Source organism: Typopeltis vanoorti, chromosome 7, assembly GCF_054136105.1.
Source record: "Typopeltis vanoorti isolate ZY-2024b chromosome 7, IOZ_Tvanoo_1.0, whole genome shotgun sequence".
Lineage (NCBI taxonomy): Eukaryota > Metazoa > Arthropoda > Arachnida > Uropygi > Thelyphonidae > Typopeltis > Typopeltis vanoorti.
In genome coordinates this window covers 35,424,488-35,437,195 of record NC_143555.1, presented here as the reverse complement: position 1 = coordinate 35,437,195, position 12,708 = coordinate 35,424,488, and the positions used below count along the sequence as shown (strand labels likewise).

The 12,708-nt window shown below is 35.5% G+C and overlaps 1 protein-coding gene across 2 annotated transcripts in view; it reads left to right on the top strand.

The window, feature by feature from the left end:
- Sply (Sphingosine-1-phosphate lyase) overlaps positions 1-12,708 on the top strand; it is a 467,659-nt gene that overhangs the window by 382,926 nt on the left and 72,025 nt on the right. For both annotated transcript variants that reach the window (XM_090395209.1, XM_090395208.1), the window contains exon 11: positions 1,033-1,153. In XM_090395209.1, the coding sequence (XP_090251335.1) occupies positions 1,033-1,153 (121 nt within the window). The remainder of the gene's footprint in view (positions 1-1,032; positions 1,154-12,708) is intronic.

Here is a 12,708-nt window from a genome sequence, read left to right as displayed (position 1 = left end):
TCTCATTATGATGAGAAGATGAGTTAGCAGATCTCATCTGGAGGTAGCAGAGTTTTTCTCTTCTGGAGACCAAAGTTTTTCATCCCACATATAGGCATAAACAGCCATGAGAACACATGCAATTTACAGATAAAAAATACTGTTGTTGGTGATGGGCACTAGATGCCATTGATGGTAGTTGTGTTGCAATTGGAGAATTAAGTAATAGGAGAGATGTCAGACATAATATAATATAGTAGAGTAGATTGCCCTCCTACAGTGAGTCCTTGGACTCAGTAGTAGTGTCACGTTATAATAATATTAATACATTACAGTCCTCACAGATCAGTTATTATTCTTATTCACCTGCATTCCTCACTCTCTCTTTCTACTTTCCTCCAAAACACTCACTCACTCCTCTCATCTCTTTTTCTCTCCTGTACTCTCATTATTTCCTCTCTTTTCATAGTTCTGCCATTCTCTCTCTCTCTCTCTCTCTCTGCTGGAAAGCCACAGATACTTTTATTGAAATCTCCCAACTCTTCCCATTGTTTACATTTCATGTAGACATGCACATCCCCATTTCTTAACTGCCCCATTTTTTACTGGCAAAAAGCATACATGCTGCAGGTGCAGGATGCTATAAAATCTTTTATTATACTGTGTAAAATGAAATATTTAAATAATGGAGGGATGGGCAATAATGTATCAGTTTAATGGATGTATCGCAGCACTTATATTGAAGGAAACAGCGCAACACACACAAGCACAATGAATCAGAAAAATGTTTCAAAAATTTCAAAATGCAAGCGCTCCACATTCAATCACTACTACTTCACACTAAATTTCTTTTAAATTTACAATCAGCTAAAATTAATATTAAAACTTGTCTTCCCCCTCTCCCCACTTTCTCCTTATTATTCACAGATCCTTCATAGCTACTTCAAAAAAAGAATATTTTTTGGACTCTGTACTACTATATACTGAAATAAATTTCACTATTTTTTAATTCTCTAGTTCATGAATTCAGAAATTATTTCTTTTTTCTTATAGTATGGTTATGCACCAAAAGGGTCATCTGTTATTATGTATAAGAGGAAAGTTTTTCGACATTATCAGTTTTCTGTGTTTCCTGACTGGCCTGGTGGAGTGTATGCTTCTCCAAATTTAGGAGGTAACAAATTTCATTGTTTATATGCATTTCATTTTTAGTAATTAGCATTAATGTTGTATGAAATTGCAGAATAGAATTTGGAAAATTATGTTATTGTGGATAGTGATATCTTCATGCCAGTTTAGGACGCAAGTATACAAACATTGAAATTGAAAGTGATCATTGAAATTGAAAGTGATCACCATTAGTTTCACTGGGAATATGATATTGAAAAGAAAAATATCTAAGAAAGTTTTAAAAAGAATTAAAGTTGAGCAGCTTTCAGAGGTGCACTTTACACTTACATGTACAAATATTATTTGAAGAATGATGAAAAAGTTCGAAAACAATAATCAAACCTTGCAAAGTCAGTGGCTAACTCCAAAGAAAATGATTGATTGATTCATTCATTCATTATAGAGGCATGTGGTGAAGTTGTTTCCAAGGATAGAAAAATTAGAATTCCATGGCAGACACAAGTTAAAGAGTTCACAGGAGAGTTGTGGAAAAGAAGAAATATACCAAAACTTCCTTTTAGGTAAATTGGCAGGTGCTCTATGAGAGCACAAAAAAATGTAAGAGAGCTATACATAAAAGTAGATAAACAAAAGTCAAGGTAAGACTGAAAAGAATATAGAAGATAAATATCAAGAAGGTAGCAAAATGTTCTAGAGGGAGTTGAAAAAGCTTAGAAATGAAGCAAAGAATAGTGTAAAAGGAATCTGAGATGATAATGGTGACATTATTTTCTTGACCTCAGTGGAATCACAACACATGAAAATAAAGATATTGTAGATGTCTGGAGTAATTATTTTGAAATGTTGCTAAATGAAACAAAACATGATAGAACAGTGGTATAAAATATTCCAGATGAATGCTAAGTACATATCAATACCTGAAGTACAAAAGCCATCAAAAACATGAAATGGAAAGGCAGCTGTTGTATATGATATTTGACCAGATTGCTGAATTATGGAGGTATAAAAGTTTTGCAGTAGCTATGATGTATAAGAGTTGTCACAAAAGAGTTGGATGGACAACATAAAATAACTTATCAACTTGAACTTACAATTACTGAAAGAAAGGATGAGGCCGAGTAGGATGGACAGTCTTTGTTCACAAGATCACCAAGAGTTGAAAACGACTAGATGGCACATCACAACAACAAATGCTGTATAATTCAGAAGGTCTGATCAGAGCGTTGAATTCCAGATGATTGGAGTGAAGCTTTCTTAGTACCCATGTATAAAAAAGCAAATTAAACTAAATATGAGAATTACAGAGGAATTTTCCTACTCAGTGTTCCTGGTAAAATTGTTTCAAGCATACTTGGAGCAGAACAAGCTGGGTTTAGGCTAAACAGAGATTTTCAGGGTCAGATCTTCACTTTAAGACAGATAGTTGGGAAAGCATGGGAATATAACAAGGATCTATATTTAAGTTTTGTAGATCTGGAAAAGACATATGACAAGGTTCCAAAAAATTCAAAATACTACAGCTATATGATTTAAATAGGATATTATACCAAGCAATATAAATATCTGATAATCTGATATATTTAGCAAGATGTGGCTATTAACCTTGAAATGTGAGGACAATGATATAGTTATGGTTCTATTCTATAGTCCAATCTGTTAGTGAGAATGATAGGTGTCATTTAGGATATTTAAGTACGACATTAAAATTCAGATATCACGCAAATTAAAAATAAGAAATGAATTGAACTTAAGCAACTAAATATTACAGCATTATTTTATAAAATAGTTGTCTTTTCTTTCTTTCTTTTTATTTTTTTATTTATTTTTATTTTTTTACAAACAGGACATGTTTTGAGATGTAATTTTAGTCACTGATTGTAAATGAAATTATCAAGAAATTTGATAAATAAAGGTGTTCATGGTATTAAATTTTATTGTATGCATTACTTATGAGAGAAGCCAAAGTTACCATTCTAATTCATATTTTGGAAGTCATCAAAAATGAAGAATGTCATAAATTCTGCTTGTTTCATTATGAAATTATAAATGAATAACTTTCCTGCACACTGAAAAGAAATTAGTAGGCTTTTCAAGCAGAAATTAAAACTAGTAATAGCAATGCACTAGTTGATTGAAGAAGTTACTCTGCTGTCTTTTTCTTCACTACTGTGCATGTAGTATATACACAATAGTGACGAGAATGTTATCAGATGTTCTGAGTATTCAGCTTTTCCAGAGTAGGAGGAGAAAAGAACACAGTAGGAGAAGTGCAGTAGTTTCTGTGTCTTCAGTATATGAAGATTGAACAGAAATCAGAAGAAGAGTTAGAAATGGAAGACAGAGAGAGAAAATTCTTTAGACAGGAGATCAGTGTGAAGTTTATTGTAGTTATTAGTCCATATAGGGTATATCCAGTTAAAAGCAAAAGAAACTTTATTGCTTTCCTGTTCATATAGAAATGGCCAAGTAAATATGTGAATCATAATGCTCTTTTATATAGCATTCTCAATCTGAAAGGTGATTTGAAGCAGTTCATATGGTTGTAGTTGTTTCTTCAGTGATGTATACTGAGATTTCCATATAGAAAGGTGATTAAATTGCTGATATTTAATCACATTTCAAGGTGATTAAATTGTTGATATGGTTTAGTAATTTTATTCTAAGAAGATTGCTGTGACTTTCCTATAGAAAGTGAATTAAGTTATTGAAGTATTTTGGATCAAGACAAGATATGCTGTGTTTGGTATTCTCTGATTTAGTGTTACAGAAAAAATTTAACTGATTTATGCTGTTATTACACTGAAAGGAGCAGTTTGTGTTTTTTTTTTAAACGAAGTTCTGTAAAAAGAGTAAAATTTCAGAATTTTGTCTCACTAATGTTATAGGCATTAGTGAGACTTGGTTAACAGCAGTTGACATAGTAACAAGGATAGAATGTGATGGATTTAGCAGGGAGGATAAAGTAGACAGGATGGAGTGGGATACTACTGATGATAACAGATGAATTGCAGCCAACAAGACTAGGAATCAGTCAGGCAGGTGGCAGTTCTTTTGAGTCAATCAATCCTGTGCGAGATCGAGGCCAGCAAGACAAAATATAAAATTGGTTGCTGTTATAAGCCAGGAATGATGTGGAAGACATGCATCAGCTGATTAGTATAAATGCAAGTTGAATAATTATGGGCGACTTCACTTTCAGAGACACAGATTGGAAGGAGAAACGATCACATGGCATGACAGCAATAGAAATTATACACTTACTGAGAGATAATTACTTGAGGCAGAATGTTGGGACTCAGGGTATGGGAGTGTTGGAACTTTTTATAGGGTCAGAAGACCTGCCCATAACTAAGGTGGCTACATTGCCTCCAATTGGTGGAAAGTGATCATGTGGTCTAGAGTTATGAGGTAGCAAAATGTGGAAATTCCAGTTATGAAGGAGGTATGTGTGAAACTATAAGGCAGGTGATTATGATTCACTTCAGAGGCAGCTGGAAGCAGTATCATGACATAAAGTTCTACAAGGGAATGATGTTCACAATTCATGGGGAATGGCCAAGGGATATCTGGAGGAAGCAATATCTCATTGTATACCCACTGTCAGGAGGATAAATTGGATAGGAATTAGGTGGATGAGTAGCATATCATTAAGCATGAGCTGTAAACAAAAAAATGTTATGGAGAGTATATAAAGAGAAGAGTGACCAGATAATTCATGAACAGTATGAGGATAAGGCAAGAAAGGTGACCAGTATGGTAAGGAAGACAAAATCAGATTATGAGAAGAAATTAGCTGAACAGGCAAAAGGAAATCCCAAAGAGTTTTTTTTTTTTTTTTCACATGGCATATTCTGGTGATTGGACCACATTTTTTTTAATAAGCTATATAAAACACAATGAATTAATAAAAGACCCGACAAGTTTCATAAGTCATTTTACTTACATCTTCAGGGGTAAAAGGTAACTTAAACTTTAAAACACAAAGAAAAGAAATTATTAGTAATAGTTCATACTATACAGTTGTAGCCATCTGACTATTCATAAAATTAAAAATCTGAATGCAGATTCAAAGCAGTGCTGAGTTTAAACAATGCTGGATGATGCCACGTTCTTGTTCACGTTCATAATGTCCGAGTTCTGATTGAGGTATATTTTTTATTAAAGCTGACCAAACTTGGTGGAGAATTAATCCTTGATTTTTATTGGATTGTGTTGGTATTTTAAGCATGTTTGCAGCTTCTTTAAATTTCCTTATGTAACAGTTTTTTTCTATGTACGACATGTTTGTTTTCTGCCAGAGTACATTGTAGCCGGTGGAAGTGGTATGGAAAGCTAGACCTGATTTGTGTTCTCTTCTGTTTTGCACATCCTTTTGGTGTTTGTTCATGCAAATTTCCCCAGATCTTCCTGTCTATCCTATGTAGCAGATGTCGCAAGAACAATAACTTTTGTAAACACCTGTTTTTTTTAAAGGATGATGAGGAGGTTTCGGGGGATGTAGAAATCTCGAAATTTTTTCCAGCGGCAGAAAGGCTACTTTGATGTTATATTTGTTAAGTAATTTAGCCATCTTGTCTGTAACATTTTTGATATATGAAAGCGTGATAGCATTTTTGAAATCTGTTTCAGAGATGCTTGTAGGGAGGTGTGTGGAGGATTTTTTTGATAGTCTTGGTTTCATAACCATTCTTTTGAAAGATCTGTGTTAGATATTCTAATTCTTCATTTCTCTGTTTTTCTGTGCTGGAAATGTTATACGCTCTGTCCCTTAGGGTTTTTATTAGACCTATTTTTTGCAAAGGGTGGTGGTGTGAGGCCGCATTAAGAAATCTTCCTGTGTTGGTGGGTTTTCTTTATATTGAGAAAGAAAGTTTATTATCCTTTTCATTGACTTCTAATAGAATGTCTAGAAAAGGCAATTTCCTAAGTTCTTCTTGTTCTAAAGTAAATTTTATATTATTATGCAAATTATTTAGGTAATCTTTGAAAGCAATGAGTTCATCTGTTGTTCCTGGCGATATGATGAATATATCATCTACATAGCGTAGCCATATTTTTGGTTTTTTATGATAATTGTTTAAAGCATTATTTTCAAAGTTTACCATAAATAGGTTACCTAAAACCGGAGAGAGGGAAGAGCCCATAGCCAATCCTTCTTTTTGTTCCCAAAATTTGTCTTGATACATGAAAAAAGTATTATTTATATAATTTTTATAAAGATCTACGATGTCCGGAGGAAAAAGGTCTTCCAGGAGATTCACAGTTTCGTTTCTTGGAACATTTGTAAATAGGCTGATAACATCCAAACTTGCTAAGATATCTGAAGGTCCAATATAGATATCTTTTGCTTTTTCAATAAAATGTGTACTGTTCTTGATGAAAGAAGATGTTTTTCCTGTATGAGGTAAAATCATGTTGGTGAGATGTTTTGCTAAATTAGAGGTCGGAGAGTCTCTACCAGCTACGTGGTCTTAAGGGAATACCTATCTTATGAATTTTTGGTATACAATAAATTCTTGGAACTAATGGGTGTTTTGTACTGCTCTTCTTTCATCAAGAACAGTACACATTTTATTGAAAAAGTAAAAGATATTTATTTAAGTTAAGGGATATTACATCCCATATTGTTTCTTAGCCGAATAAGAAACTCAAAGAGTTTCATGCTGAATATAGAACCTATATAAAGTTCGGCAATTCCAAGCATAAGCAAATACCTGGATAGTGCAACTGATCCATTTGGTAGTGCAACACTGAGGCAACTCATAGTAAGGGTGGAGCAAGCTCCGACCACTATTCTTGGTATTTTACCCATAATGTGAACTTAGCTCCTAGTAGCTGTATTACTGTTTCTACATTATGAAACTCTTTGAGTTTCTTATTCGGCTAAGAAACAGTTTACATAAAAGCCACCTTCACTGGACATTATATTCTCAAACAATCTGCTCATCATCCTTATCAAAAGACAGGAATCATGAAATGTTTAATCTGATGAGCTAGAACTAATTGTTTAACTCCTCATGAATTACAGAACTTTCAACTATCAAACATCACATGAAATTAAATGGCTTCTCCAGAAAAAAAAGTACACAACATCTGTTCGATTCCTACAATCCAATCCAGAACAACAAAGAATCAATACGTTGAGTTCCAGTTCCATATATTTGCAGGATTTCAGAACCGATTTCAAGAATTCTGAAGAGATATGATTTAACAGCCACTTATATACCTATTAACAAAATATCCACCTATTTCTCCTCTTCTAAAGATAAACGTTCAACTATGTCTCTGCCTGGTGTGTATATCAGGTTCCTTGTGACTGCAATCTGTCCTACTTTGGACAAACAGGACGCTCTATAGAAAAAAGAATTCAAGAACATGAATCATACATTCTGCACAACAAATCCGATAAGTCTGGATTGGGTCAGCACGGGATAGAGACAAGCCACAACATCCTCTGGTCCAAGACTCGCCTTCTACACAGATGTCACTATAAATTTGAATGCCTATTCAAAGGGAGTGCTGAGGCCTTACTTCAACCCCCTAACTTGAATCGAAATGACTGTATAACCTTATCAAAAATATGGGAAAGTTTAATCAGGATAACACGTTAAATTTTTTTTTTTTTTAATTGAGACTTTTAATTCCTACATTAGTCTAACGTTATCTATAAATTAAGATTATTATATGAAATTGTGAATTAATACCTATAATTTAGTCATCACTCTGATGAAATGTTTTTCCTCTCTTTAATGCTTAACATCACGTGGCTCGTTCTACTTTCGAATGATCAATTTTTGGTATTCCACCTTGTTAAAAACTGTTTCTATGTAGCCACTGAAGATAGTCTGTTAGTTTCAGACTGAAATATTTGGCAAATATTAAAATATTCATGTGTTAACGTGTCTGTAATTCCTAATTATAATGTCACAAGTGTCTCTCAAGAGTAAAATATTTGACAATAGAAATTTATGTTCTTGTCTCAACCGAATAATAAATTTATGGAAACTGGTGAGTTTGTGGTCAAGATCTGCTGTTTTTGAGCAATTTTCATTTTTTGTTGTATTACCAGATTTTTTCTGTGCATAAAACAATTACACCATCCTGAAGTAGCTTGAAATTCTATACTTTCATTCGAATTCAATCTTGACCATTTTAGTGCATATGCTCTAATCATATTTCTTGTAACAAGATAACCACTCTGCCTTTGTTCGAATACCCTTTCTGGAACGTAATTTTCCAGCCATCGAGTGATTCTCGTTCTCACTGCACATATTTTCTTTAACGATGTTTTAAAATATCTTCTTTCTTCCTCCATTCTCTTACCATCTTCTCAGTTATGTTAAACTTTCTTGCAGCAGCATAGTTATTAGTTTGCTTTGCCATTTCAATTACCCTTATTTTAAATTGAGCTTCATACATTCTTCATTTTGTTGCTGGTTCTATGATTTTAAATGATAACAATTTTAATAATCTTAAAATTAAAAAAAAAACGCAAAATGAATAATTAATTAAAATTGGGGGTAATCACTTTTAATTAGGGTAATTCACGTAAATACTAAATCTGTGCTATGCAAAAAAATAACGGATATGCATAGATATATAAAAATAACGGATATAACAATAATACCTAACGTTGCATTAATACAAGAAAGAAGAAATTGGGGGGTCTTATACAACTGACATAAGCTTAAAACCTAAAAATAGTCTAAAATTTAGGCCTCGTCTTATACACTGACACGTACGTTATATGATATAGGAAATAATTTGAAATGAGATTAGTAAACAGCAGTACAGATTCTGCCACTTGCAATCTACGGCTGATCTTGTTGACTTCACCACCCACCTCTGGACTCAAGCCATGGAGAAATTTGGAGAAACTCACATGATTGCCCTCGACATTTCAAAGACACATGATTGGGTTTGGCACAGGGGACCTGCTTAACAAACTGCCATCCTACGGTCTGCCTTCCTCACTCTGCAACTGGGTCAACCAACTTTCTCACTTATCGCTCACTATTTGTCATGGTAGATGGTTCTCTTCAGGTTTCCCAACCAATGGAGTACCCCAGGGTTCTGTTCTTTCACCAACTCTCTTCCTCTTGTATATAAATGACCTGCTCTCTCAGACTTCCAATTCTATCCATAGCTTTGCCGATGACAGTACACTCCATTCCTCCTTTTCATTTGACAAACCTTGCAGTGCTCAAGTATGAGGATCTACCATGACCAGTGACCTGAACTAAGATCTCCTAGCTATATCCCAGTGGGGCAAGGACAACCTTGTAAACTTCAATACCACCAAAACTTAGTCCTGTCTGATCTCTCGCAAGAAAGAGTTTACATCTCTTTCCCTTACCTTCAGTAATACTGAGATATCTAAACACGATCAGATTTCTCTTTGACTTACCTGCACCTCCAGTGTTTCCTGGCACAATCATATTTCAATTATAGCTTCTGCATCCAGCAAAAACTTGGTGTTCTTTTTCGCACAAGACACTACTTTACACCTTCACAGCTGCTAACTCTGTACAAAGCACAAATCTGCCTAGTCATGGAAATATTGCTCCCATATTTGTGGTGGAGCACCAATCTCCTCTCTAAGATTGCTTGATTCTATCCAGAAGAGTTCAATCCAGCTAATTAATGATTCCTCTCTCACAGACATTTAGTTTCTGCTTTGTGTCTCTCCTACAGATATTTTCATATACAGTGCTCTACTGAATTGGCCACTGTTATTTCTCCACTCTCCCCTAAAATCATTAAACAAGAGCCACTGCTGCTAACCAACACCCTTTTACAGTCTATCTTGAAACTCACTGAACCAACTTCACTGCCTCCTCTTTCATTCCATCTACTTCTGTCCTTTGGAACAGTCTCTCCCACTCTGTCTTCCCCAAAGATTACAACCCCTCAGTGCTTCAAGCAAAATGTGAATAGACTCCTCCTCTCTTCTATTCCTTTTGCCCATACATGGCTAATATGCTACATTCAATTATATTCAATTCAATATAATATTCAATTATATTCAAATATACAATTGGGTGCTGCTATAGACCAGATGATGGAAAAGATGGTGGAGATAGTATGTACAAGCAAATAGAAGAAATGAGTGGAAGGAGGGTAATTATTATGGGAGATTTCAACTATGGTCGCATTGATTGGAGTAAGGAGAGGACACATGGGAGGAAGGAATTGGATTTTATGTGGTTATTAAGGGATAACTGTCTGCAACAGCATGTAATGGAAAATATTAGGGGTCAGAGAGTGCTTGACCTCGTAATTGCATCTGAGGATTTCGTTGTAACAAATATGACCACATTGCCACCAATTGGTGAGAGTGATCATAGGGTCTTGACTTGTGAGGTGGCTACATGTGTGGAATTTACAACTAAGACAGGATACATGTGGAATTATCGGGCCGGTAAGTATGACAAGCTTAGGAGTTTGATTGGTTCAGTGCCATGGCATGTACAACTGCAAGGGCTAGAAGTTGATAGTGCATGAGAGGCAGTTAAGAAGTGTTTGCATGAAGCAATGGCTGACAGTATACCTAGAATCTGAATAATAAATCAAGTAGGGGTTAAATGGATGAATAACACCATTAAGCTTGAGCTGCAAAAAAAAAAAGAAACAACCATGGAGGGAATTTAAGGAGAAAGGTGACCGGCAGACACACAAACGGTATAAAGCGCAAGCCAGAAGGGTAACAAGTGTGATAAGAAAAGCAAAAAAGGATTACAAAAGAACATTGGCCATGCAGGCTAAGCAGGCTAAAGAGAATCCTAAACAGTTTTTTCGATATGTTGCAAGTAAAAGAAAAAATGTATATGGCAGAATTATTTTAAAGAATGCCGATGGTAGGGAGGTAACTGAATCAGTTGATATAGTTGAGTTACTGAGTGATCATTTTGCAAGAATATATCATCAAGGTGGTGATATTGCAGAAATGAATGAACCAATAGATTATACGGGAATTGTGGTGAATGAAGTGGAGGTGAGTAGTCTATTGCATAACCTCAATGTCAATGCATCCGTGGGATTGAATGGTATACCAGCTCGTGTCGTACGTGAAGCAGCTAAAGAATTGTTAGTACCCTTGACCATTTTGTTTAATTTGAGTCTCAGGTCTAGGTTAGTCCCGAGGGGGTAGAAAGAGGGGAAAATAGTTCCACTGCATAAAGGTGGTTCCAAGACTGCTGTTGTAAATTACCGACCGATTAGCATATCAGGAATAATTGTCAAGGTCTTAGAGAAATTAGTCAAGAAAAGAATACAGGATTGGATAGATGAAAATGGGATATTGTATGGGGGACAGCATGGTTTTGTGAAGGGTAGATCATGCCTCAGTAACTTGCTCATGTTTTATAACACAGTGACGGCTGAACTGGATAAGGGTAATGGTTTTACAGTGATTCTACTAGACCTTGCCAAAGCCTTTGACAGGATACCACATGGAACTCTAATCAGTAAACTGGAGCAGATGGGGATGGGTATAGGGTTGGTGAGATGGATAGGAGGGTGGTTGATAGAGAGATACCAGAGAGTGATTTATTCAGGAGTTGAGTCCAAAAGACAGCTTGTGACTAGTGGTGTGCTGCAAGGCTCTGTTCTTGGACCACTACTTTTCAAATTGTTCATCAATGATATAGGACAGGATCTGAGAGGAAGTGTTTACTTGTTTGCTGATGTGCAAAGCTGGGTAGAGCAATAGTGAGTGCACAGGATGTCAAAATTTTACAGGATGATTTGGATAGTTTGGAGGACTGGGCTAGGGAAAATGGATGTCAATTTAATGTGGCAAAGTGTAAGGTTATGCATTTTGGGGTGAAAAGAACAGCAGCAGTATATCACATTGGTGGAACCATACTCCAGGATATTGATGAGTTATATAAAAAATACTTTAACAAGCAGAGACAAACAAGTTATTGTTCCTCTGTATCGAGCCTTGATAAGACCCCATCTAGACTACTGTGCACAGATATGGGTGCCAGAGCTTCTTCTTGATGGGGAGGAGGTCGAGAGGATCCAGAGATGAGTGACCAAGATGATAGCAGGTCTATGGAATGAACCTTATGAGAACAGGTTGAAGATTTGTGGGTTGCAAAAATTGATCGATAGGTGGAATAGGTGTGAAATGATTGAGACATTCAAATTACTGAAGGGTTTCTATAAGATTAATCCAGATGATATTTTTGAGAATAGGACTGGTTGTGGGAGGATTAGGGCCATACATGGAAGCTGGGCAAGAATGTGGTTCGCAGGGGTGTTAGAGCTAGGTTTTTTACTTGGAGAGTGGTGAATGAGTGGAATAAGCTGCCAGAGTCTGTTGTGGGTGCTACGACTGTGAATAAGTTCAAGGTGAGGTATGATAGATACTCTGTGAATATCGAATAGTTGTTCTTGACATGATGTTAGGGCCTCCCTCAATGAGTCTGTCGACTCCTTGGAGTTGCCCGGAATAATAATAATAATAATAATAATAATTCCTGTGGCCTTCTGTGTGTTGATACGATATTTAAAATTAAAAAATAAAAATTCAGTTACTTGCTTATGATGCAGTTGGGTAAGGTAAAGTTAATCAAGGTGATGTAGAGAGCT